General features: G+C 31.9%; 2 protein-coding genes across 2 annotated transcripts in view; both read right to left on the bottom strand.

Moving 5' to 3' along the window:
* Positions 1 to 962: 962 nt before the first annotated feature.
* Positions 963 to 24731, bottom strand: part of LOC149904902 (uncharacterized protein ZK1073.1) — a 36675-nt gene continuing 12906 nt past the window's right edge. Inside the window, exons 3-10 of the mRNA XM_090106956.1 lie at positions 20096 to 20146; positions 17906 to 17969; positions 17019 to 17136; positions 16451 to 16599; positions 14747 to 14922; positions 12520 to 12641; positions 11111 to 11273; positions 963 to 1361 (exon numbers count right to left, since the gene is read on the bottom strand). Coding sequence (XP_089963082.1) covers positions 1173 to 1361; positions 11111 to 11273; positions 12520 to 12641; positions 14747 to 14922; positions 16451 to 16599; positions 17019 to 17136; positions 17906 to 17969; positions 20096 to 20146 — 1032 coding nt within the window. The 3' untranslated portion in view covers positions 963 to 1172. The remainder of the gene's footprint in view (positions 1362 to 11110; positions 11274 to 12519; positions 12642 to 14746; positions 14923 to 16450; positions 16600 to 17018; positions 17137 to 17905; positions 17970 to 20095; positions 20147 to 24731) is intronic.
* On the bottom strand, positions 6339 to 7856 carry LOC149904903 (retinol dehydrogenase 12-like). The gene has a single exon (XM_090106955.1). It carries the CDS (start codon positions 7750 to 7752, stop codon positions 6760 to 6762), a length of 993 nt encoding a protein of 330 aa, XP_089963081.1. The 5' UTR covers positions 7753 to 7856; the 3' UTR covers positions 6339 to 6759.

Genomic DNA, 24731 nt, shown 5'->3' with positions numbered 1-24731 from the left:
CTATAACCTTCCTCGATAAATGGGCTATCTAACACCGAAAGAATTTTTCAAATCGGACCAGTAGTTCCCGAGATTAGCGCGTTCAAACAAACAAACAAACAAACAAACTCCTCAGCTTTATAATATTAGTATAGATAATAATATAATTACTTTTTTAGTAATTATATCGAAAAGCCATCATGTGTATTTGCTCAACAAAGTTGTACAGGGACTTTTAAATTTGCTTTTACTTTTCAAATCGGATTATAAAAGGGAATTAAATAAATAAAAGATCAAATTTACAGTAGTGAGATGAAATAATACTATAAAATTATTCGCTATGCTTATAAGTTTAATTTATATTTGTTGTTTTCAAAAGTTTGACACGACATGAATTCGTTCATAAGGAAAATGAAATATTTTGCATACAAAGAGCACTTTAAAAGGAAAATTAATGCATGATTTTTATAATAAAAAAATGAAACAATGGTAAATAATTACAGAACTAAATTGAAATATCTTATTTTCTAACAAAAAAATGTACAACTAATAAATTTTGCATTTTTTTACGATGCTTCAATGACATCATAATATTGTAATATATTTCATAAAATTTAAATTTATAAATCTAAAAAGCAAACATCGTTCACACAGAGGCCGGTGACGACTATAGCGAAGAGCGAGCAGAATTGAAAGAATTGTACCTGTGATTGTACCTAAGAACTTTTCCTATTAGAGCCTACATTTTAGGCTATTGTTCTGTTTCCAAATAAACAAACAGGTAAAACAATGGAGATTCTGATAACAAATTTTCTCAACTTTCACAAAAATATAAATTTAAACAAACAAAAAAAAACTAACAACTGAAAAATGTCTACATAAAAATCCCCATAGCATATACTCGCACGCCAGCCGCTATACCCGACCCAGGAAACCTCAATCACACCATACACGAAGTAACTATTCTCTAATCTGTGACCATACACTTTACCAAACTCACACTACAGCCATAGTACTAACATACTACATCTTCCTCGGCAGCAGCGTCTCCTCATTCGGTATGACTAACAACCAGCACTGACCTCAATCACACCGTCTTTTAACAACTTTCTCCAATGCCAACTCCGCCACGGTGTGATAGCCAGCACTGACCACAATCACACCGCCTCCCCTACACACAACCCGAGACCTCTCTACAGCTTCCTGGGCGGTGGTGTCTCCGCAGTGTTCGGTGTGAGCGACAACCTGCGGATATTCGGCTTGTCGTATTCTTCCATAGATATAGCGCGAGACATGCGTCGTTCCACACCAGGTGGAGGTAGTGACGTCAGCAAGCCTTGCCCTTGGCAGAACAGCAGAAGGGATTGAGCTACTTTCGCGGGCTGGAAAATATTAAATGGAATTATTAATAAAAATAAATAATTTGTTAGTGTTAAAAAAGTGAACATATATTTTAAATTTTTAACCCAATAGTGAATAGAGAATCGCATAGTATAGGTATTATATAGAAAATATATTATTTGTATAGAAAGGGATTTGACTGGTTTTCTGAGCCTTTGTAAAAACAATAGACCAACACCAAACAATTTAACCAAAATAACACCTGACGGGGGACCGTGATAAGCCTTATAAATAACTAGTGGTCCACCCCGGCTTCGCCCGAGGTACATATTTCGCAATAAAAGGTAGCCTATGTCCTTTCTCGGGTATCAAAATATCTCCATACCAAATTTCATGACAATTGGTTCAGTAGTTTAGGCGTGATTGAGTTGTTAAGTACTCAATCACGCACAGACAGACAGAGTTACTTTCGCATTTATAATATTAGTACCTATGGATATTATGACAATAAAACATATTTTTTTGCATTGGCGATAACATAAAATTCGATTATCTGTTAATGTGTTGATGAATGCACGACTCAACATTAAATAAGTATGAAAAATCAAAAAATATTTATTTCCACCACTAGGGAAATCAAAGTCGAAAGAAGAAAAAAAATGTGTGCGTGTACTAGTGTACAAACGTAAGAAGTGAAACTTATTCTTCAAAAAATAATTAATTATATGCAACTTTACAGAAATACGGCGAATCACGCGTGGTAGGGATAAGAAAAGATGGCGCGTAACGGAAAAATGTTACACTAAATTTTTTTCCAACCCCGATAAAGAAGTTTCACTTCAAAAAAGTTTATGATGAAACTCTTAACAGAAAAATTACTACAAACAAGTGAGTGTATAAAGTATAGTTTAATATCTACAAGGTTTTTTGGATTTTTTTTGTTGTATAATATAACATCTCCTCATTTACGTAATGTGAGGTAATATGCGCTAATTTTTAACGCAAATAAAAAACATGAATTCTAAAAAAAAGTACGATATTCAATATGCTAATAGGATAATAAATAACCTTTGATTATTTGCACGGCTTGTTCAAAACAAATATTGTGCTAGTCGTGTCATAAATAAACAGTTTTATCCAATCACTACTTACTTACAAGCAAATATTTATATTAGGCTCAGTGTATACTGTATAGTTACGCGATAGACTTTAAATATCATTTTTTTATTTACCTAGATTATATCATTATCTACAAACTAACCCGTCAGACATTAGAAGCCTGGATTCGCGCGAATTATGAAAAAAATAATTTTAGCACAATCTTTTTTTTTCCTAAAATAGCGATTCAATTTAACCTTCGTTTCATATCAGTTGCTTATGACTAATCTTATGGTACGGCGTTGCGGAATAATGGATTAAAAGGAGTACAGAAATAGTATTGCACAGATGCCGTACAAAATCAAATGACCAAATTTACCCCGGCAATTGTCAGAAAATAAAAATAAATTCCGATTTTGTGGACCACCATTTTTGTACGGCATCTGTCTCATACTATTTTTAATCCGTTATTCCGCAACGCCGTACAAAAATCATGGAGATAAGGGGAAAAAATCTCTATCTGTACTTTCGAATTCTCATCTGCACTCAGTTGGATAGCTTACAACTACAAGTGACGGCATAGTGCTGAATCTTATTATTTTATGCTCTTATATCGTTCTAGTTCTAACCTGGTGGTTCAAATGACCCAAAATTTGATCAACATGGGCCTGTAGTCTATTAGTTACATATTCGTTTTTTATATAAAAAATTATGTCATTTTCGATAACATTTTTTATTTATGTAAGTATGTCATTTGGCAACAAATATAAAAGCTTTTAATGAAATATAAATGAAAATAATTATGCTGTTCATATTCGGAAAGATAAATAGCATAATCTATTCGTTAGATCACACGATCCATTGTTTCTTTTTAAACAAACCAATTAATAATAAAACACTTAAACTATTACATTGTAAATTTTCTTTAACAATGCAGTCATTATTGGTATTACACAAGGAAAGAATTTTATTTTATATTTTTAATAAATTTCAATTTTTATGATAATATAAAAATACGGTACAATCGTCAATGACCACAAAAGTTCATGATCCATATTATCAATGGATGATTATACATAATTATTTTTAATTTTTGTGTAGGATATTCATAATATTTTGCCTTAACCTACTGCAGAAATGGATAACATTAGCTTTGTAGAGATGAATCTATAGTCTATACGTAAACTGTAAATGTACAGATTTTTCAAATCTCATACAAACAAGAACTTTTTCACTTAGTTTACCAATTAATTTATTGTAGTGATACATAAGAATTAAGATGTACCTAAAATCTTAATATACAGGGTGTCCCACTGTTGGTATACCAAGCTCAAAGGAGGTTATAGTTTTGCATACGCTGAGTACGTAAAAAATACTTATAAAATTCCAGACGGATTTTTTTTTATAATAGATGAATTCTTAAAACTCTATGTGTACATCCATAACAAGCAACCCGCCCAACTTTGCCACCAGCACGTGAGCTATCGTTTAATATTATGTTTTCATAGACAAAATGCTCACATTAGATAAGCGGTATATGCCGGCTGCGCGAAGCTAGAGAAGAAAACATGAATTTTCAGGAAAAATTTTGCAAAAAATTTTTGACGTAATTTTGTTGTTTAAGTATTTTTTACGTGATCAGTGTATGCAAAACTACAAGACCCTTCGCGCTTAGTATACCAATAGTGGGACACCCTGTATATATAAATCTCGTGTCACAATGTTTGTCCTCAATGGACTCCTAAACCACTTAACCGATTACCTATAATAAAATTCGCACACCATGTGCAGTTCGATCCAACTTGAGAGATAGGATAGTTTAAACATGTAGGTACCACGGGCGAAGCCGGGGCGGACCACTAGTATAGGTATATGTATAACATTAATAATATTGATGTCATGTATTCAGGGCATTCCGATATCTAAAAATCATACAAAATCTGACCTAAATTCTTCGATCACAGTTCATCGTTCTTGATCCTTAATAATATTTTAAAGACCAATTACTTATATAAAAATATAGTGACGTAATAAAATATGTCTATGTTTATCACTAGCGAGCTCTGTGTATATTAATATTTATATATATGTATATAAGCACCCTTGGAAAAGTACAAAGGTTTTGTCCCGAAAAGAAAACCTTGGGCGTTAAAGTTCACGAACATAGTCTTGAACCAAAAGTAATTTTAGTACACAAGTAGATTATACATTATTATTTATTATCTATCGAAGTACATAAGTTACGGTTTCAGTAAGTATATATTCGTTATTTTATGTTATTTTTCAATTAAAAAACAACTATTGAATTTTATTAGGAAAATATTAGGAAAATATTAAGAAAATTATTAGGAAAATACTGATCAATCAATCAATACGCAGTGTAATTGCCACAGGTAATTGCAATGTAAATTATAACAGCAATAAGTATATTATTATTTAGTATCTACTATCTACATTCTACAGTATTAAATATTAATTATTATTATATTTTAAAATTATCTACAAATTAAGAAATCCCAATTTAATTTTAAATCATCATTTTTATTATGATCAAAAATAGTACCTGTGTTTTGGTTTTTCGTGGTAAATCTATTAGATTCGTTGGAGTGTAATAATTTTATAATAATAAGAAGGTAAACTATATCACGTTTTATAAATAAATCCCAGACACAATTAATAATACTAACTACATACGTTCAGACGTCACGTATACTTACACAATTAATATATTATGTTAACAAACAGGTTGAAAATCCGAGTCATCGATGTAAAAACAACAAAAAAAGGAGAAAAAAGTGCTACGAATGAGAAACTTCCTTCCTCATAGAATATAATATCTAAATAAATAATAAATATTTCAGGACAATTCTCACACACGGAACGACCTGATCCCATACTAAAGCTTACAGAGCAAACACTTATGTTCATCACACAAATATTTGCCCCGGGTGGGAATCGAACCCACGACCAGTGGCTTGGCAGGCAGGGTCACTATACCAACCAAGCCAACCGTATAGTATAAAATAAAGTCGTTAATTTTTTTTTTATTGAAAGGATAGGCACTAACCTAATTTACAACTCAAATGGAACCTAACCTAATGATTTTTCTCGTTTTAGTAATTTATATATTATGCTAAAACGTAAATATTATTAATGTTCGGTTTTCATGGGCACCACGATTCATTACATAATTATTAATTGGACATGATTCATTGACATTATAATATGAATATATATCATTATTTTGAGGCGTTTAAAAACGTATTATTGTATAATTTTGCATAAAACCAATACATTGTCTACATTCTTTCAAGGAACAGGAACTACTTCCACTATAAACAAAGCAGTCGTATTTATAGTGGAATTCGTGACCATTTTAACATACTTCATACCTAGTGGATTTGGAGCAACACAGGAATTATTAAAATTGATCGTCAATTCTGTATCACTGCACTAAATATTATGTGGGCCTTTCTAGAATTATTGTTATTAAAAAATAAACATTTATGTAAGATAGTCCTACCAATATTATAAATGCGAAAGTTTGTGAGGATGTGTGTGTGTGTTTGTTACTCTTTCACGCAAATACTACAGAACCGAACAATGAAATTTAGCACACATATAGAGGGTAACTTAGATTAACATAGGCTAGGTTTTATCCCGGAAATCCCACGGGAACGGGAGAAATAAGGGTTTTTCTTTAAAAACGCGGGCGAAGCCGCGGACGGAAAGCTAGTATCCTATAATTTGCGGCAGCCCTTATTGATACGTAATGTTCAAAGTATATGTGATTAGAAAAGTAAACAACGGAACAGTAAATTATTTACAGATAATCAACTCAGCAAAATTATGTATTGTGTATAATTTATAAATTTCTTAGCAGTCATTTAATAGTTGGATATTTATTAAATAATACATAATTTGATTTCGCTCACTTGAATCGTTTAATAAAGAGATATCGAATACAAGCATTTTATTATTATATTTACAGTTAGCACCCTTTTACAATAATAAAGTCGATACTCGATACTTAATATTACGCGGTCATGACCTGACTAAATATACCTATTACATAATATATTTTTCCAAACATTGGATTTACATACAATATTTTTTTTTGTTAAATTTCGATTACAAAAAATACTATTGTATGGTAATAATACTTTACATGACAATCATCTCAATCACAAGAAATACCATTAAACAGAAACGCAATCATAATATCACCGACATTAAATAGTTAATCACAGAAGCTTCCAAGGATATACTCAAACATACTTTACAATCAAAGTAAAGATTAACGTAAAACTGCACACCACAAGATCCCTAAATCACATAAAGTTACTGCAACGGCCTGAAACACTGTTCCACTTCATCCTTGCCCAGTCTTACGAGACGAACGGACTCTTCCCAGAGCTGTTCAGCTAACTTATCATTATAAGCCAAGCTCTTCGCACGAGATAGCCTACAATTCTTGAAGAACTCCCCGCTCACCTCTCCTGCTTTCTTATCCAGAGCCACGTGTATCGCGGTCTGCGCCCCCTCCCACGGAGTCTTGAAAAAGTTCTTGAAGAAAACCGTTATTATCGTCCCGAGAAAACTTCCGATACAATTGAATATCGTCGTCCCCACCGCCCCGGGGTCGACGCAGTTGATCACAACATTAGCGTTATCTAATTTCTTTGTTAGCTCTCGAGCGAACAATATTAAACACAACTTGCTGTTCCCGTACAACTGGATACCGTTCCAGTATTTCAGGCTGTTCATATGATCGAAGTTAACGACACCAATATTATGTAAAATAGACGATGTGTTAACTATTCTAGCGGGTTCTCCGCTCTTTCCCGTTTTTAATAATAAAGGCAACAGAAGTAAAGTGAGCAGGAATTGTCCAAAATAGTTCACTTGCATTATAAAGTGCATTCCATCTTTCGTCAAGAAGTCGAAACCGACTCCGATGCCGGCGTTGTTGATTAAAATATCCAAACGTTGTTCATTCTGTAATATGTCAGCGACAAATTTTCGAATCGACGAGAGGGAAGAAAGGTCTAATAATTTGAAGAAAACTTTCTCATTACCGGTGCGCTCGATAATTTGTTTTCGACCTTTAGTTCCTTCGTCGATGAAAGGGCAGGCGACTATAACTCGCGCGCCTCGGCTTGCGAAATCGGTCGCAATCCGCAGGCCCATACCGGACGTGCCTCCGGTGACGATGACCGTTTTCCCTTCGAGGTTCTTCTTGGATTTGCAGAGCGCATTTGTATTTTTCTGCCACAGTCCCACGAGGACCGCAACAATCGCGGTCAATAATAAAATGTAAGCCACAGCCAGCATTGTTACGCGCCGGGCGATCGAAACTTAAGTGCGGTATTCACTGTATAGTTTCATTTATATTCACGTGTCCTCATGAACTTCAAATAAAAACTCAGTGTAGCGTTTAAGCCCACCGGCTTTTCGTTTTCGTTTATCACAAATGGCAATTTTGAATCCACACTCCACGCGGAACTGTCCTTGCAAAATGTCGTTTTCACACTCGCGTCACTGATCGATTAAAAATTATATTCCACAAAATATATGCACTCTGTGTTCGATGTATTGTAAAGTATGTCAGGCGACGCAACGGCGAATAACTGGCAGTGTGAGGGCCTATTGCTTTCGCGTGTGATGCAAGCCACACTCGGCTGCATTATTGCATTATTGCATCGTTCACCCAAGAAGCCAATATGAAACTAACTAAAACTAACATTTTCTAAACTATAAGGACGGCGCGGGCGGACTAAAGCAATTATTGTAATGTACGTAAATTAATGCGAAAATAATACATAGATAGTTCGCATTGGTTTCCACAATTTTTGAAGTGAAACTTCTTTATCGGAGTTGGAAAAAAATTTAGTGTAACATTTTTTCTTTACGCGTGACATTTTTCCGTTACGCGCCATCTTTTTCTTATTATCATCATCTTTTTCTTATTATCATCTTTACAGAAATACGTCGAATCACGCGTGGTAGGGCCACGCGTGATTCGACGTATTTCTGTAAAGTTGCATATAGTAAATTATTTTTTGAAAAATATGGTCTTAAAGAAGTTTCACTTCTTACGTGTGTACACTAGTACACGCACACATTTTTGTTATATTTGCACTACTAATAACGTGTGACCTATGAGATAAGATAATATGACGAGTTCATAATAGGTAATTGGGATATATAATTTTGAAAAAAACGACTTAAAAACTTTCCTACCATAGTGACGTCAATTGTTATAGCAGTTTTTACGGCTGCCACACGCCTGGACAATAATATTGAAAATTTATTGCTTAAAAACGAGTTGTTTGGTTTTGATTAGCTATAAATGTGATAAATGATATAAGGACATAATTTAATCTAGTCAAATCCATAACTTAGAACGTTATTATTACAAATATGTACATCAAATTAAAACTCAATTATTAGGTAAGAAGGTACATAATTTTTTTTAATTAAACACTCGGGGCTTACTACCGGAATTGTCAGCGTGTTTTCGGTACCCACTGGATTCAAAAAATCAATTTTATTTTAAAAATAACTTTTGAATTATTGCGAAAAATTCCATTTTGCTATAAATTTTGTACCTACCTACATATATTATGATCTTTCCAATAACCACAAAAATAATAATTCAAAAACTCAATTGTGTGTGAACCGCATTTCCGCAACCTACTTCTTAACTAGGCAAGTGCCCCGATTCGATTGTATTTTTTGTTTATCTTCATAAATTCTTACTTACGTATTTTTTGTTATTGACGTATTTCTTGTGTAAACTGGAAATAGTACGCTTTATTCCATGAAGAGGAAATAAAGTATTATTTTATTTAAAAATACACAGCAAAAAATAAAAAATATATTCAGTGGTATCTTATTCTTGTTTTCCAAATAGGGAAAATTATTATTACGTAACTAAAATTAAAAAAACCACATCAAAATCCGTTGCGTAGTTTTAAAGATTTAAGCATACATAGGGACAAAGGGACAGAGAAAGCGACTTTGTTTTATACTATGTAGTGATTTAGAGCGGAATGAATAGAGCTCTCTATATTAAAAAATCTATGACCCATTTATATTATAATACCCAGACAAATAAATTTTACTATTAATTCATAATTATTATGTTATTAAAGATGTCTATCAGATAGACAAAAAGCAAAAAAATATGGCTAGGAAAATTGATTTGCGTCATACAATTTTTTGCATACTAGTTAAAATTGCTTTTAATATAAAATATAGAAATGTTTTGTATTCCGCATCTCAGGTTAATACATAGTTAATAATTATTATTATTTTTTATTCATTTCATTATTACTTAATATCTTTCGACATACTTTAAGTGTAAATCGAAAAAAGCATTGTTATTTTTTCAACTGATACTTACTATACTAATTAGAACATAATATTATGTTGGTATTATAATAATGTACGAAAGTAACATAATATCAGAATATGATCTAGACATTTTTAATAAAAAATGACTAACATAATTTTTTTTTTCTATTTGCGGTACTGATGCGAAACGAAAACCGTGCGTCAGAAATTTACTATACAGTGTATAAATATTTGCTTGTATTGTTATGGTGCATTTACATCAAACGAGCGAATGCTCATTCTAACCCTATGTCAAATTCTTTTAGTGTAAACGTAGAGCATTCTTTCGTTGTTCTTAGTGCGTTCGAAAAGATTCTATACAATGTTCTAATACTGAACAACGCTGAATGCGTGTTTTCGTTTGCACTAAAAGATCACGAAAGAATGCTCTTGCTCTAACTCTAGCCTTATGTTCGTTTGGTCCTTAGAGTATATATACAGTGGTCTAAATGCACCGTGACACGAGTTTTATTCAATTGACGTATCATAAGAACTTCATAATAAAATTCATAATTTCATGAATAAATTATGCATAATTATGTACTGATATAAATCTGCAATGTTTAAACAATGCATTAGTTTTTGTTTTTACAGTATGGATTTTATTCTATGATAATAACAATTGCAACGGCAAAACTTGTTTTCTATGCATATAAAAAATTAGCGGTAAATTTATTTTTAGTACAAAAGTTCTACGTTCAGTAAAACATCTTCACACATTATATTATGCAAATAATCATCGGTTAGACAACGTATTGAAAGTCAGTTGAAATTTATATAAAAATAATTTCGGCTGTAACATTTACTCTAACTATCATACTAATAAGACGATCAACAAGATGTAAGTGCAAAAATTGTCAATATAGTGCAATATTTACATTAAATGTGCGTGATATCGTTTAACGATATATTAGTATCCAATATTCCAGGAGACTAACAAGTTATTATGTATTTATCTAAAAGTAGCTATGTACCAAATGATTTAGTTCAAAATAGTGTATTATTGTATATCAAAGCAGTAACGTTTATGTTTAAAAGTGTATCGAGATTATGACAGTAAACATAATATACGAACAGTACGGAAACTACCTACAAAACGTTCGAAACGGATCACTCACGCAAACATTCACGTAATTATTGACTTGCGGTTCTTAGCGGTCGTTTCCTTTTGAGTTTCGTCGATGTGTATGTTTGTGTGAGTGAGCTGTTTCGAACGGTTTGTAGGGAGTTTCGCTACTGCATATTCTGTGTACTATGATTCTTGTGTATTGTGTTGTAGTGTAGTATAACTCACCGCTTCAGCCAGTACATCTCCCGCTCTATCCACTTTCAGTATGGTAACTTTGTCCTTATCCAGTTCCTTGTACATGCGCTCCACTACAGAAAGGTACGGGCTTTGGGTCCCCGTGATGAGGAGTATGTCTGGTCGACAGCCGCGTAGTACTAGGTCCTTGCGACTAGAGATATAATACATATATAACATGTTGATATACAATACTATATGTGCAACACGTCGACATACAACAATTATTCATACAATAAGTCTCATGTCCCCTAGTGGTACATGGGACAGATGCATTATGCATACAACTATGTAGTTCACTGATAGATTTTGTTTAAGGAGAAGTACCTACATGCACAAAATTTATTTCATCCAGAATCTTCTAAAAAGGTATTTTGATTTTATTTCAAGTTTTTTATGTCAATGGGTTATAAATATGTATTTTTGATTACAATTAACACCGTCATTCAAATAACAAATTTGATTAATGATAAACCTTGAATCATATGTAACGAATTATTTATATAATGATGAGGCCCTTCATAGCTTGTTAAAGTTTGTTTTGCTTTGTTAAATATTTAAAACACAAAAATGTTTTATAAATTAGATAACTAATTTACATGCTTATACAACTGTATACGTATTTTGACTTTCACCTTGAACTGTCGAATTAGTAACTGTATACTAAATTAAACAAATTAAAGGGTTAACCAAGTTAATAAACTACTGAATTAATGTCTCACTGACGATTAATGACTAAATAAATTGAAGGGTTCCGTAAACACGATTAAAAGTTATTAATTTTTATATTTTCGAACCGATTGATAATGAGATTAGCATGGATAAAACTTAAATATACATTTGCTTTGTCTGACTTCATTCTTTATTGTTTTTGTGTGTCTGTGTTTTGAAATAATTCTTTCTTACTTTCTTTCATACAAACTATAAAAGAAAGTCATCCGTACATGAGTAGTGATTGTTTGTGTGTGTGTGTGTGTGTGTGTAGTGCGTACTGCGTAGTGTGTTGTGTGACTGGTACCTATTGTTGTTGTACCACAGAATACATAATAGTAGCTAAACGCTACAGGACGGAACCTCTCCGCCTCCCGCCAAAATTAAACACTTACCTCACCCCGCGCGATCGTGATTAAAATGGGCCATATTTTTCTGCAAGGACGTTAAGCAACGAAGATTGACAACATTAATCAAATTGACTTAAAGTAATTTTATTATTTTGGATTTGTGATTATCGTTTTTCGTAGAAAATGGTTAGATATTGTGCTGTTACACACACATTGACATCAAAACGATAATTTTGTATGGAGTGTCCGGGGTGTGGTTGTACTCACTAGTGTATAGTGTGTGAGTGTGTATTGTGTGCGTGTGTAGTGTGAGTGTAGAGCGGTTGGTGTTGTACTCACTTGATGAACGCACGCACGTACTGCTTGATATTATGCGTGTTTAGGTTCCCACGCAGCCGAGAGCGGTACTCCGCGAGTGTGCGCTCGCGTTCCGCCGCTTCGCACGACTCGCTTGGAATTTTCTGTTAAAATATTTCTAATTGGCAGATTTTTTCTTTTTTGACATTATTTTCCTTGTTGAGAGCCGATTTTAACATCTTATAGCTTAACTTAGTATACGGTTAAAATATCTCGATGACGAGGTTATTGTAGTTTCTGTTACATATTATGTGTCAAAACGACAGACAAAGTTATATTATTTTTATACTGTATGTATAAATCGCTTTCAGTTATGGCGAAATCGGCTCTTAATCGCATAAGTAAAACAAATAACTCATAATAACGGCATAGTATTATTCATTTACTTCATGCACTCTATAAAGCTCATTAAAATCAGTAAAAACTTAAAAAAAATGCTCGACTATATTATGGTATCTACCCAATTATAAGAAAAAACATTTCAATGAGCGATTTCTTTTAAATAAGTTTTGTATTTTATATCGAGCAGACAGAAGTCAGAACAAAACAAGATTAGACTCAACAAAAACATATATTAAACACATAATATGAATTATATTAATAAGGAAGCTTTATTATTCAAATAAAATTCGTATTAACAGTTGTTATTATGAATTAAATCTAAGAAATCCATTAAGTTATGAATAAGTAAACCTAATGTCGCCATTTAATTAAAAGGAATGATCATATTTTACACTAATTTAAAATAAGCAAAGTCATTTTTTTGTACATAAAATCTAGATAATAAATTATATTGTGATGACTAACTACGTGTGAGAATTAGTTGTAATGAAAAAAAAAACAAACGCTAACTAGATCTAACTAATGACTAAAAGCAACAGTGTATAAAAGAAAAGAAATAAAAGAGATCGAAAAAAAATTAAGTAAGGAACAGGTTTTTGACATTCAAGAAAAAGATGTAAGAAAATTGTTAATAGGAAAAAAATGCTGCCATTTCAATCCACTACTTGCAATAAAGAATACTAAGAAATCGTAAAAAAACGCATTCCTTACCATGAAAATAAAGAAAAAAAAGCATGATTGGTGTTTGGACTTCCTACACTCATAAGTCCTTAACGGAATCGAAATAGTAAAATTCCCAAAAAACTAACTACAATTTAAAAAAGTTTTTTTCAAATTATGTCAAGTTCTTCTTATTATGCTAAACATAGAAAGAGAGAGAACATTAGGAAGCATAAATAATTAAAAACAAAATAATAACCCGTAAAAATAATAGTTCTATAACCCATGCCACTGACAAAATGACTTGAAAGGTAATTACTTTGCACTATTTTTTGCCCTTCTTGTAGTCAGTGTAGTAATGACAATTGACGACAAAAACTCACGTTTACGTTGATTGATTATTCTGCTTCGAATGACGTAAAATGATTTTTTTTTCGATGGAAAATGCCCATAAAATTAGTTAAGGTCAGAGCAGCGCGGTGGTGTCAACTGTCAAACTATTTTTTTCCTAAATTTGTGTAATATTATGTCATTCTAAAAATGTGAATTTAATTACAGTACAACGAAATGTATGTACCTTATTATGTAAATATTTATAATTATTTTTTCAATGAATGGCATGTCAATTTCATTGATTATTTCAATATAATGAGTCTGCTGTCGCCTACTAAGTATTTATAAATTTTTACATAAAACTTCAATGTCATGGTCTAATTACAATCTCATTATGATTTGCGGACGAATTTTGGGGGATGTACCTAATTATTTCAATCGCGATTAACTTTAACCTACAATTTTGAATCTAGGTCCATTGTGTTGTAATGACTGTTCTATAAAAACGGTTAGGACTTATTATGTGTATTAATTTTTTTGTTGATCACGCGATTGCAGATTACTATTGTATCATTTGGAAAAACATAAGTATTTAAATGTTAAAGCTAGTTTTTATTAGGTTTTGGGTACAGAATACTATGACGTACTTAACTTAAGCCAGATGGACAACAAAATGATACTTTAAGAGTTTTCCTGTGTGATTCGGAACCCCGAAATAATCCAAAAAACAGTTTCAGCTCTTTTTTAAACGCCCCTACTTGAACTATTTTCTCCCTTCTACTAAAAACCCTGTTTTTATCCCAATTAAACACATCATTTTTGCCCTACCTAGCCAAATCCAAACACCAAGCACTTAACAACAAGCCACTATTACCTGGTAGCGATAGTGCACGCAGGGCATGCGCATACAACTCACGTGTCCGAACTTGTGGTAGACGAGGAAGTCCTCCTCCGAGTGCGACATGTCGGCGCCGCGCCAGCGCGAGAAGCGCGAGCGGAACGCGTCCGCTACAGAGGACGCGGACGCCGTGCAGTTCACTAGTATCAGACCTGGCGCGAGACACTAGTGTTGTAGTATGTAGTGTATTAAGGAATATGTGGACGATAAAAACCCATGGAGGGTTGTCGCGTAAAAACCACAGGACAGTTCTTTGGCATATTACTATAATATATGATGTTGCATGTTATTTGTAAAATTGCAAAACTGACATGATTAAAAAGAGCAACTATGGAGTTTCTTGCCGATTTTTCTCCGTAGATACTGCTTTCCGAATCGGTGGTAAATGTTAAAAATAAGTAGGTACCTAATGACGTTTCTAGAAAAATTCTAATTGAATAAATAAATGTTTGACTTTGAGTACGACTAGCTGCACTTCAGGGTTTTACCCGCAGTGCTCCGCTCTTGTTGGCCTTAGCGAGATGATATATAGCCTATAGCCTTCCTCGATGAATGGGCTATCTAACACCGGAATAATTTTTCAAATCAGACTAGTAGTTGTATACGTAGTATATTATTATTAGTCTTTGCTAGTAGTTCTCGAGATTAGCGCATTCGAACATACAAACTCTTCAGAAAAAGATGGCGCGTAACGGAAAAATGTCACACGTGACGAAAAAATGTAACACTAAATTTTTTTACAACCCCGATAAAGAAGTTTCACTTCAACAAAATACAATTTTGGTATAAAATCTATATTTGGTCCTTCCATTTATCACATTTTTTTTCAAAACCCCATTTTCATTGCAAAGATATCGGGTAGGCTAGGCTACTCTTTAATTATTCTTTTGTTTTTGTGAAGAATTTATAGGCATTTGGCGGTTACTTTAACTTTCATAAATGAATTTGAATACTTACTTGTCTTACTGGATATATGGATTATGCACTATCGGACATAAAAAAATCCAACCATAGTAAATCTCGACTCTATCTAACTCTTTCAAATTAATTCTACCAAACTTCTGTTTTATGATATTGGTATAGATTAAAATCCCATTTTACACCGAATATAAAGATGATTATAAGGTTACTATCGCCTAGCAGCCGAATCAGTACAAAAAAGGGATATTATCTTTAATAACAAAAATATAAAATTCTTTACAGTTTGACTATAAATCGTCTTAATCACCGCATGGATTTTTTTTTAAATCATCATAATGAAAAAAAAATTATTTAACTTTATAACAATAAGGAAGTTTGCTCCAGTTAAGACAAAATTAAGAAATATATTATGTATTATGAATTTTAGAATGGATTATTAATTAAAAAAAAAATTTTTTTTGGCCCTAATATGGCCTCCTTTTGACAAAAAATTATTTTATGAACAACTTGTATCGTTTTTTATGTTAAATTAAATACTTAAAATTTTATTTTTACAAAAACCACAGTGTAAGACGATATTATACGATCTTCATTACAATGTTTTTTTTTTTTGCTTACAAGAAAAACATGTTAATGATGCCGTAATAGATTCTATTATCTAATTTTTACTACGTCAAATTTAATGAAATATGTTTCTATTTCTTATTATTTAAATTTATATGTATGTATGTGTGTGTGTGTGTGGGTGTGTGTACATACCGAGCAAGCGGCGCGGGTGCGCATGCCCGCAGCGCGCGAGCACGTTGGCCCCAGCGCCCTCCCCGAGCCCGACCGCGTAGCGCACGTGCAAAAAGTCCAGCACTGTCACCATGTCCTCGCCCAGTGTTTGTAGGGATGGGAATGGGTACCTGCAAGTGTAGTTCTCACGTGATTAAATGTTTGGGATTCAGCATGCGATGCATTATATGACTTGTATTACATACACTTTTGAAATATCAAATTCACTTATAGCTTTACATGATAAAAAACATGTAATTTCTAAAAATCATTAATGTAGGGCAGAAAATAAAATTGTACCATCCTCGATTCTATTTTTATTAAACGTATGCTATATTATTTCCTGTTAATATGTAAGTAATAACTTAAATAATAATATCCGAATATAATTATTTAAGAATGGTGAAATAGAGATAGTACCAAGATTCCACAAAATGTTTGACTGGGTAAGCATTTGGTACTTCTTAGCAATACTCTTAGGAGGAACAATTTCACACTTTAACCGCTATCAAGCACTAAAGTCAAATCAATTTATTTAATCTACACTTACGACTCAGGTAGATCTGGGGAGTTCTCCTCATGTCCTGGCACATCCACATGTATGAAACACGACCGCTCTTTGATTTCCGACATCGCAGGACTGTTCACGAAGTCCACCATTGATGTGTCTGGAGAAATAACTCAATGTAAACCTACATATTATTATATCTACTAACTAAAAAAAATATGTTCGTTTGTCCAACTAAAAAGTCCTAATACCTGGGAATTTTTATTTTAGTAGAAAATATATTATTGTAGATGATTTTGAATAAGGTAAGTCTTATTCATAACGAAAGGACTTTACAGTTATACAGAGTTTTATAGCTGAAAGAATTATAACAACACTGCATCCTTAATTTATGAAAAGTCCTTGAAGCCAATGTTAATTTTTTAATATCAATATCGTCTGAATTTTATACACGTAAAAACTTATTATGCGATTTAAAGATGTTAATAGTGTTCATTCATACAGTTAAAAAAAACTAAATAAAAAACTTAACACTGACGTTTTTTCCATACATAAAAACAGTAAAGTACATGTCGTTTTTGTATATGTATTATAAAATTTAATTTAAGAAATACTGTCGAATTATGTTAATTGTTTAAGATACAAAAACAATATTATGTAAATACATGTAGTAACAAAAGTTTTAGTAAAAAAAACGACCTTATTTTTTCGTTTTTCCGGTAAATAAAAAGTCTTGGTTAGATTTACAATATTATGTTAGATTAAAGTGTTAATGCTGAATTTTGTAATAAGCCAAAAAGGATATTGAATGCACATGCTTTTGCACTTTTGAGAACTTGAATATAACGATTTTATATGCCACAGTTAATAATATAATATCACAGATATAATAGGTACCTACTAAGTAGGTACCTATACGTTATACTTACGATTGGTTCCCAGATCGTGAACGGTGAGAAAAACGCATCTTTTGTCTTGTTGGCTTAAGTCACCCTGAAAGCATACAAATCATAAATTAATTCGCGTGTAAGGCCGCCATTCCATCTGCAAGAAAACTTCCGCAAGAAATGTCCGACAGTGTGTCTGACAGTAGCTTGCAAGTCTAATTCCGCGTTTCCACCTGCATGTAGACTAACTTTTTTAAACCAAGAAAGATAAAAAATCGGATGTATAGGGACAGATTGTCTATGATTAATAAAAATAATAATATACATATTGCCAAATTTTTACTGGCAACCTAGTCGATATATTATATTCTCCTAATTATAAATATACACAAAATTTTGGTTTTAGCAAAATAACGATGAACGCACTAATCCTGCTGTGAGATCTTATACTATAATGTTTCATTCATTTCATTCATTCATTCAATAAAATTAATGTTATTTATAAACTGTTAAATTATTACATCACTCTATCATACCATTGCTTACTAGCAGCTAGCTTATAAACTAGATCAGATTATAGAACTAGATACACTAACTTCAAAATAAAAGTGTTAAAGAAGAAGGAAATTAAATAGATCCTTCATCTTACGAATTCGTACAATTCAATTTGGATCATGTATTACAGATAGAAACAATGGCTGTTCCGACCTTTCTTATTACGTATGTAAATTTGTTCGCAAACGGTTTATCCTATTTCCAATTTATCAGAAAGGTCAAAGGGGTATTTCTTTTATTCGCTTGTGATATGAAAATGATACTGTTATTTGTCTATAAAAGAATGACAGGGGATTTAGAAATATACAATTTATAAATATATCAAAATATTAATAAAAAAAATAGTTACTTACAACATTTTTTTTTTGTAAATATTTTTGTTATCTTTTCCCTCAGGCCATTTCTATAATCTTAGTGTAATTATCGCTACCTGCTACCATCATTATAATTTGTAAAATTTCTGAAGTGTTTTTTTGAAAAGTCTTTTTTCTCAATAAATAAAAGTTAAACGTCTCTGTCTGCTCAATTAATTGGAACGGTTTAAACTTTGGAATAATAAAATTAATTTAGTAGTAGCTATAAATTATTTTAAGAAAATAATATTGTTGATCAAATTATGACGATAACATATTTTTTGTTTCCAGCTAAGGTTAGTTATGTCTTTATTGTAAGTATATCAGATTTGCATGCAAATGCACGTGAATAAATTAAATAAAATAGAGTTTAAATTTAAATATTGAAAGTGAAATAAAAAATAAGTTAGGTAGGTACTGATACAATGTTAAACAACACCTTCGTTATTCATATAAAACTACAATGTTTATGATAAAATTTATTATTATGGTATCTGTATACTTCTATTGTTTGTTGTTTTCTTCTTGTAACGTTATAATTATATTTTCTTGAAAACAAAATATCCATTCCAATGAAAAAATCTTTAATAGTTAATTTGCTGAACCGTGGCCTAAGGTTACAAGGACGGAGTTAAATTATTATAGTACGTGACAACTAGTAAAATTTTAAAAAGTAGTTTTTTTGGGATTATAATGTTTATCTTACTTACTTGTCCATTCTTCGGAATAACTCCCTTTTGTTTGCGTGAAAAATAATATAAAATTTAAAGCGCCTTTTCATTCGTAAAAGCAAAACACTATTTGAAATTGAAAGGAGTCAATAAATGAACAAAACAAAACTTCTACTATCTTAAAAGGCTGTAAAATATTTTATAAAAGGTAATACATATTTTTAATAGTAACACATAAGCAAAGTAGTCTTTTCATTACAGAAATTAATGTCAAGATGACATTTTAACCGTGATAATTTAGATCCGACATTTACGCAAATCTACCATTATTTTGTGTCCCATTTCACTTTTATTGCTCAAGTATTTAGTCTGCGTTTATTTCAGCTCCTTCATACATCAGTTTGCAAGTTAGCATCTCACCACCGAAAGATATTATACGATATCCCCAAGAATCGAACCAAAATAGATTTGTGTACTTATTAGGAAACATTGATATAGCCATATATCTCGATTCTCGATGGATATAGCCTGATTTTTTAAAAATTAATGAAGTATGTAATTTTATAATAATAGTTATGTTATTATGTATGGTTATATAATGTGTAATCTACGGAATGCTAATAATTTAAAATTAATCCAAATAAAAAACCCACCTGTACATGTACGTGAATATCACCACTTCGATCCGTGCTGACAACATATTTCTGCAACAAAAAAAGATTCTCTTCAGATAAATAGGTCAATGAACCTATTGACTTTCTTTCTTAATCACGGTATAAACAAAATCGTATTTTGTATTTTCAGGTAATAAGTAGTTACAACAGATTTATGATGTCGGGAATTGAATTTAAACATTTATTTTCAGAATAACAATGTTTTATAAAAAAGTGAAATTAAATGAGAAGCACAAATATCGTCATTGAATATACCTACATAATAATAGCTGAATAATAAATAAAACAAATTTTCTCCATGCAACAAACAGTTATCACAATACAAATAGCGAGAATAGCCAAGAAATAAATTAAATTTCATCATAAGTAAATTCCTCATGATTATCTTTAAACAGAGTATTTAATTTAGTAAAATTAGTAGCGGAAATTCAGTAGTCATAGTCTGAAAACGGCCGAAATAATATAAATACAATTATAATAACACTAGCAAACCCGGCAAACTCCGTTTCGCCACCAGAGACACCTTTTCTTTGCTATAAACCTCACGGAGCCTGAGACCTTTCCGGCTTTCCAACGAATGCAAAACCGTGGAAATCGGTTCGTGCGTTCTGGAGTTATAGTAGGTATAGCGTCAGGAAGGAAAACCCGACTTATTTTTATTATAATAGTGATTATTATCAGTTACAGCAATTCATCATCGAACTGAATAAAGGCACTTATATTCTATGCTTTTCCGATGTACGAATTCATTTTTCAGACAATATATATTAGATACAAGTTTCTTCGCGTCAATACATTTTCTGTTTTATTATTTTTGTAATCCATGAACACCACATTTTCGCAAAACATCAAAGCAAAGAACGATAATGAAATAAAGCTAGACTAGTTTTCATAAATATTAATAATGTGCACTTATGATAGTCATAAATTGTAAAAATAGCGAGTAATGAAACAAATTGAGTCGTCGTAAGTTAATCGCCACTATAACCCACATTTTTTGAGTTTTACGAGCTTCCATTCATTGCCTGGCAAGTGGCAATACAAACCCTAGTATATTAATTAAGAATGGCTGAATGTGACAGTAGCTTTATAATAATTTATAAAAAAATATAATTAATACAAGTAGCTATAACCGCAGCCCGCATAAAATCCGATTGGATCTCTACATTCGATGGTTAAAATCTGTGCTTCAAATGATATAAATAAGTATATTATAAGAGCTAAGATAAATAAAAGTAGTAATCCGTTCAATCCTATACATCATCATCACTACATAGTAAAAAACAAAGTCGCTTTCTCTGTCCCTATGTCCCTATGTATGCTTAAATCTTTCAAACTACGCAACGGATTTTGATGCGGTTTTTTTTAATAGATAGAGTGATACAAGAGGCAGGTTTAAGTATATAATTTATTATGTATTAGACAAAGCGGGCGAAGCCGCGGGCGGAAAGCTAGTATAGTTATACATATACAATACACATTTAATTAGAAAGAATCTATTGCCACCTTGTCACGGCGTTGTTATCATAACATTGCCGTATTCTGAATGCGTGCCAAATAAACGTAAGTAATGCATTAAAATCTTATCTAATTAGACAGTTGCTATATTTCAGAACTATTAAGAAAACGTTTGACGAGGTAGAAAACCGCGAGGTTGCATATAAAAGCCATGTTCATAGTAAAAATTTCTTTATTACAAAGTTGAATCAACGTGTTGAGGAATTGCTATCAATATGTTGCTGAACGCTGGCTACACTGCGTGTTTCACATTGATAACGCATATTAAAAAGTTAAAAACATACCGGCCGAATTGATAACCTCCTCCTTTTCTTTGAAGTCATTTAAAAATGATCACACCTGAAGAGCGTCAACATTTAAATAAAGTTTCCAGCAGCATTATTATATGATTATTGCTCAACTGTTGATCAACAAATATTTAGTATAAAATAATCGCCTGTCAAATGTCAACACAGTCAGCTAAAAAGTCGCAAAAGCAACAACGCATTCATAACATCTATTTCAGTCCATCAATATACGTTGCATTTCGAGATGTAAACAATGCATTGGAAGGTCACCCCGGTCTGTTTGTTTGCTAACAGCTTGTTGACTTTTTATTAAGGAATAGGCGGCTTTTTCCGTAAGCACGTGGTATCGCGCATGACAGTGTAATCCTTCTTATGCTATAGAGATTTGTATGTTATTCAATCACGCAAACAGTATTTACATAGGAGATTAACATACAAAGTTGCATTATTACCCAGGTCATTTTAAAAGCGCGGAGATGTGAATCTTAGGAGTTCATTTGTCTCTGGTGCTTTAATTCCCCTTATCAACGGTTAATCAAAAAATGTAGAGCTCACATAACGATAAAATATAAAAACGAAAAAATATAATCTGTTTGGATTTAAAACGTAAACATTGTTCAATTTAATGTGCATCGGAATATGCTGAAACAATTTATTGACGTAAGTAATTCATTGCTTGCTTTGACTGAAACCACACATCGCAATTCAATTATTTACTTGTTGTTTTGTAGCGGTCAAAAACCCGAAACAAAGTACGTTTACTAAGCTTTCAGTAGGATAAAGTCCACGTTTAATTGGTTCTACGACTCTTGAATGTTTTTTCAAATATCGAAATTATTAAAATTCCTCCCAATTTAGTATTTAATGTTCACCTTGTAATACAATAAAATTTATAAGAAAGCGGAATAATAGAAAATCGTTCAAAGTTCGTAGAACTAAAACGTTCAACGATATGTTACTCCCACGGCCCACCATGTCTATCGTCGTGGATATTCTTCTAAATTCCTATACTATAGTGAAAACTAAAAATTACAGATCACCTGATGATGACTAAAAACATTTTTACAATAAACATGTTACTGCCATTTTAATATGTGGTTCTACGGCTGCCACACATATTGTACCTCCACGAGAGAGGCTTCGAACGGAAAACTAATGTTGATCTCTATATACTCTATAGTCTATAGTTTACCTATGCATAGGTATAACTTTAGTAATCAGTCCCGAGTGGAGTAGGTTGCGAGCTATCCATGCCAATATAATCAACCTTCAATATATATCTATACGAATGCTCGTTCAATTAAAATGAAGGATCAAGCGAGTGAGTATAGGTACGTCATATTCATTGAAATATGGAAAATGCTGAAAATATAACGTTTTGAAACATTTGGCTTTTGCCTCGAAGAAATGTTATAAAAAGGGTAGTTAACTTATTTTGTTATATTTTCCACAAAAATGCAATTCGCTAAATTATGAATAATTCACAACGGATCAGAAAATGGAAAAAAAGGAAAATTTTCTGTATGCGCACAAATATTTTAAACAAAAAATAACCATGTTCTGAGTGCTGAAAGCTTAGAGGGAACCCTATACGCCCAATGAGACAAATAAATATAAGTACTTAAAAGGTGTTCTAAATTCATTATTTTCCCAGATCTCGAGGAATTTTTCTACGACAGTCGGATAAAAGAGCGACATAGCAAACACTAGGGGTCAATTGAAGTGGCGGGGACTGCAGGAATGTAATTGCAGCGCCATTTTTGTCAAGGTCAGTGCTATTATTAGATATTTTCCTTATTATACATCATGTAATTTGAAAATTTGAGATAAGTAAATTGCGAGTGAGAAAAAAAATGATATTTCTTTGTCGCTTGTTCATTCTTAAAATCTTTTGCAAATCAAATAACATTTTATTTGGGAACATTGAGTCTGTTACAAAAAAACATATTATTTATAATCAAAAATGTCCTTAGGTAGATATACCTTGACAGAACCTTTTTTACTTACCTCCTTAAAATCTACGTTTGTCGTCTCTGTTATTTACATCCGCACTAAAAACGCAGTTATTAAGAATACAAAGTCAAGTTAAATCTGAAAATTAGCTACCATCCAATTGAAAATCACTTATGAAAATAATGATTGCCAATTCAAACATATAGGTATAAAATGAAGGTCATGACCATTATATTGCAAACGTGCTTATAAATGTAAACATTTCAATTAGAATGGTGTTTTTAGTTTATTAGGTTAGGTTTGAGGTTTCCAATACATGAAAAACTTTAATTTTAGCCTTTTCTTGCAGTAGGTAGTCTTATGTATTTTTAGTACTTACTTAATGTAATATTGAGAGTTATTCCGTCAATATTATAATTAAAAAATCGAAATCAAAAAGTTATCTTGGTAAGTAAGTGCAATCAATGTTTGTTTTGCGGACAAACATAAATCATATACGTATCTATTATGAAAGTAGAAAAAACATTAAAATTTAAATTATTCATTATTTTACAACATTCGGTGTAAGGACGCTTCTAAACTGTTTTACGACTAAATACCTAACAACGACTGAACCGTGCCAAAAATAAGAACCGAGTAATTAAAATCGCAAAACTCAAAAATATAACCGTCAAAAATTTTTAAACACAGACCTATAATTATACAATACATATTATACTTAAAATAGAAATAGAAATAGAAAAAATCTAATGAAATAATAAATGTTAAACAGTAACCATTTTCAAATAATAAGGATTTCTAATAAATGCTTCCCCATTTCAGAAAATTCTTATTTATTGGATGTGGTAATATATAAG

Source organism: Colias eurytheme, chromosome 11 (assembly GCF_061535395.1).
Source record: "Colias eurytheme isolate Ceu_HAF_F1 chromosome 11, ilColEury1 Martin Lab GWU primary, whole genome shotgun sequence".
NCBI classification, from domain to species: Eukaryota; Metazoa; Arthropoda; class Insecta; order Lepidoptera; family Pieridae; genus Colias; species Colias eurytheme.
Note: the sequence above shows the minus strand (reverse complement) of the source record. Positions and strands in the feature narration are given on the sequence as shown.

What these genes read in the sequence shown, in the direction of transcription:
- LOC149904903 (XM_090106955.1), bottom strand. Translation starts at nt 7,752, where the DNA reads ATGCTGGCTGTGGCTTACATTTTATTATTGACCGCGATTGTTGCGGTC.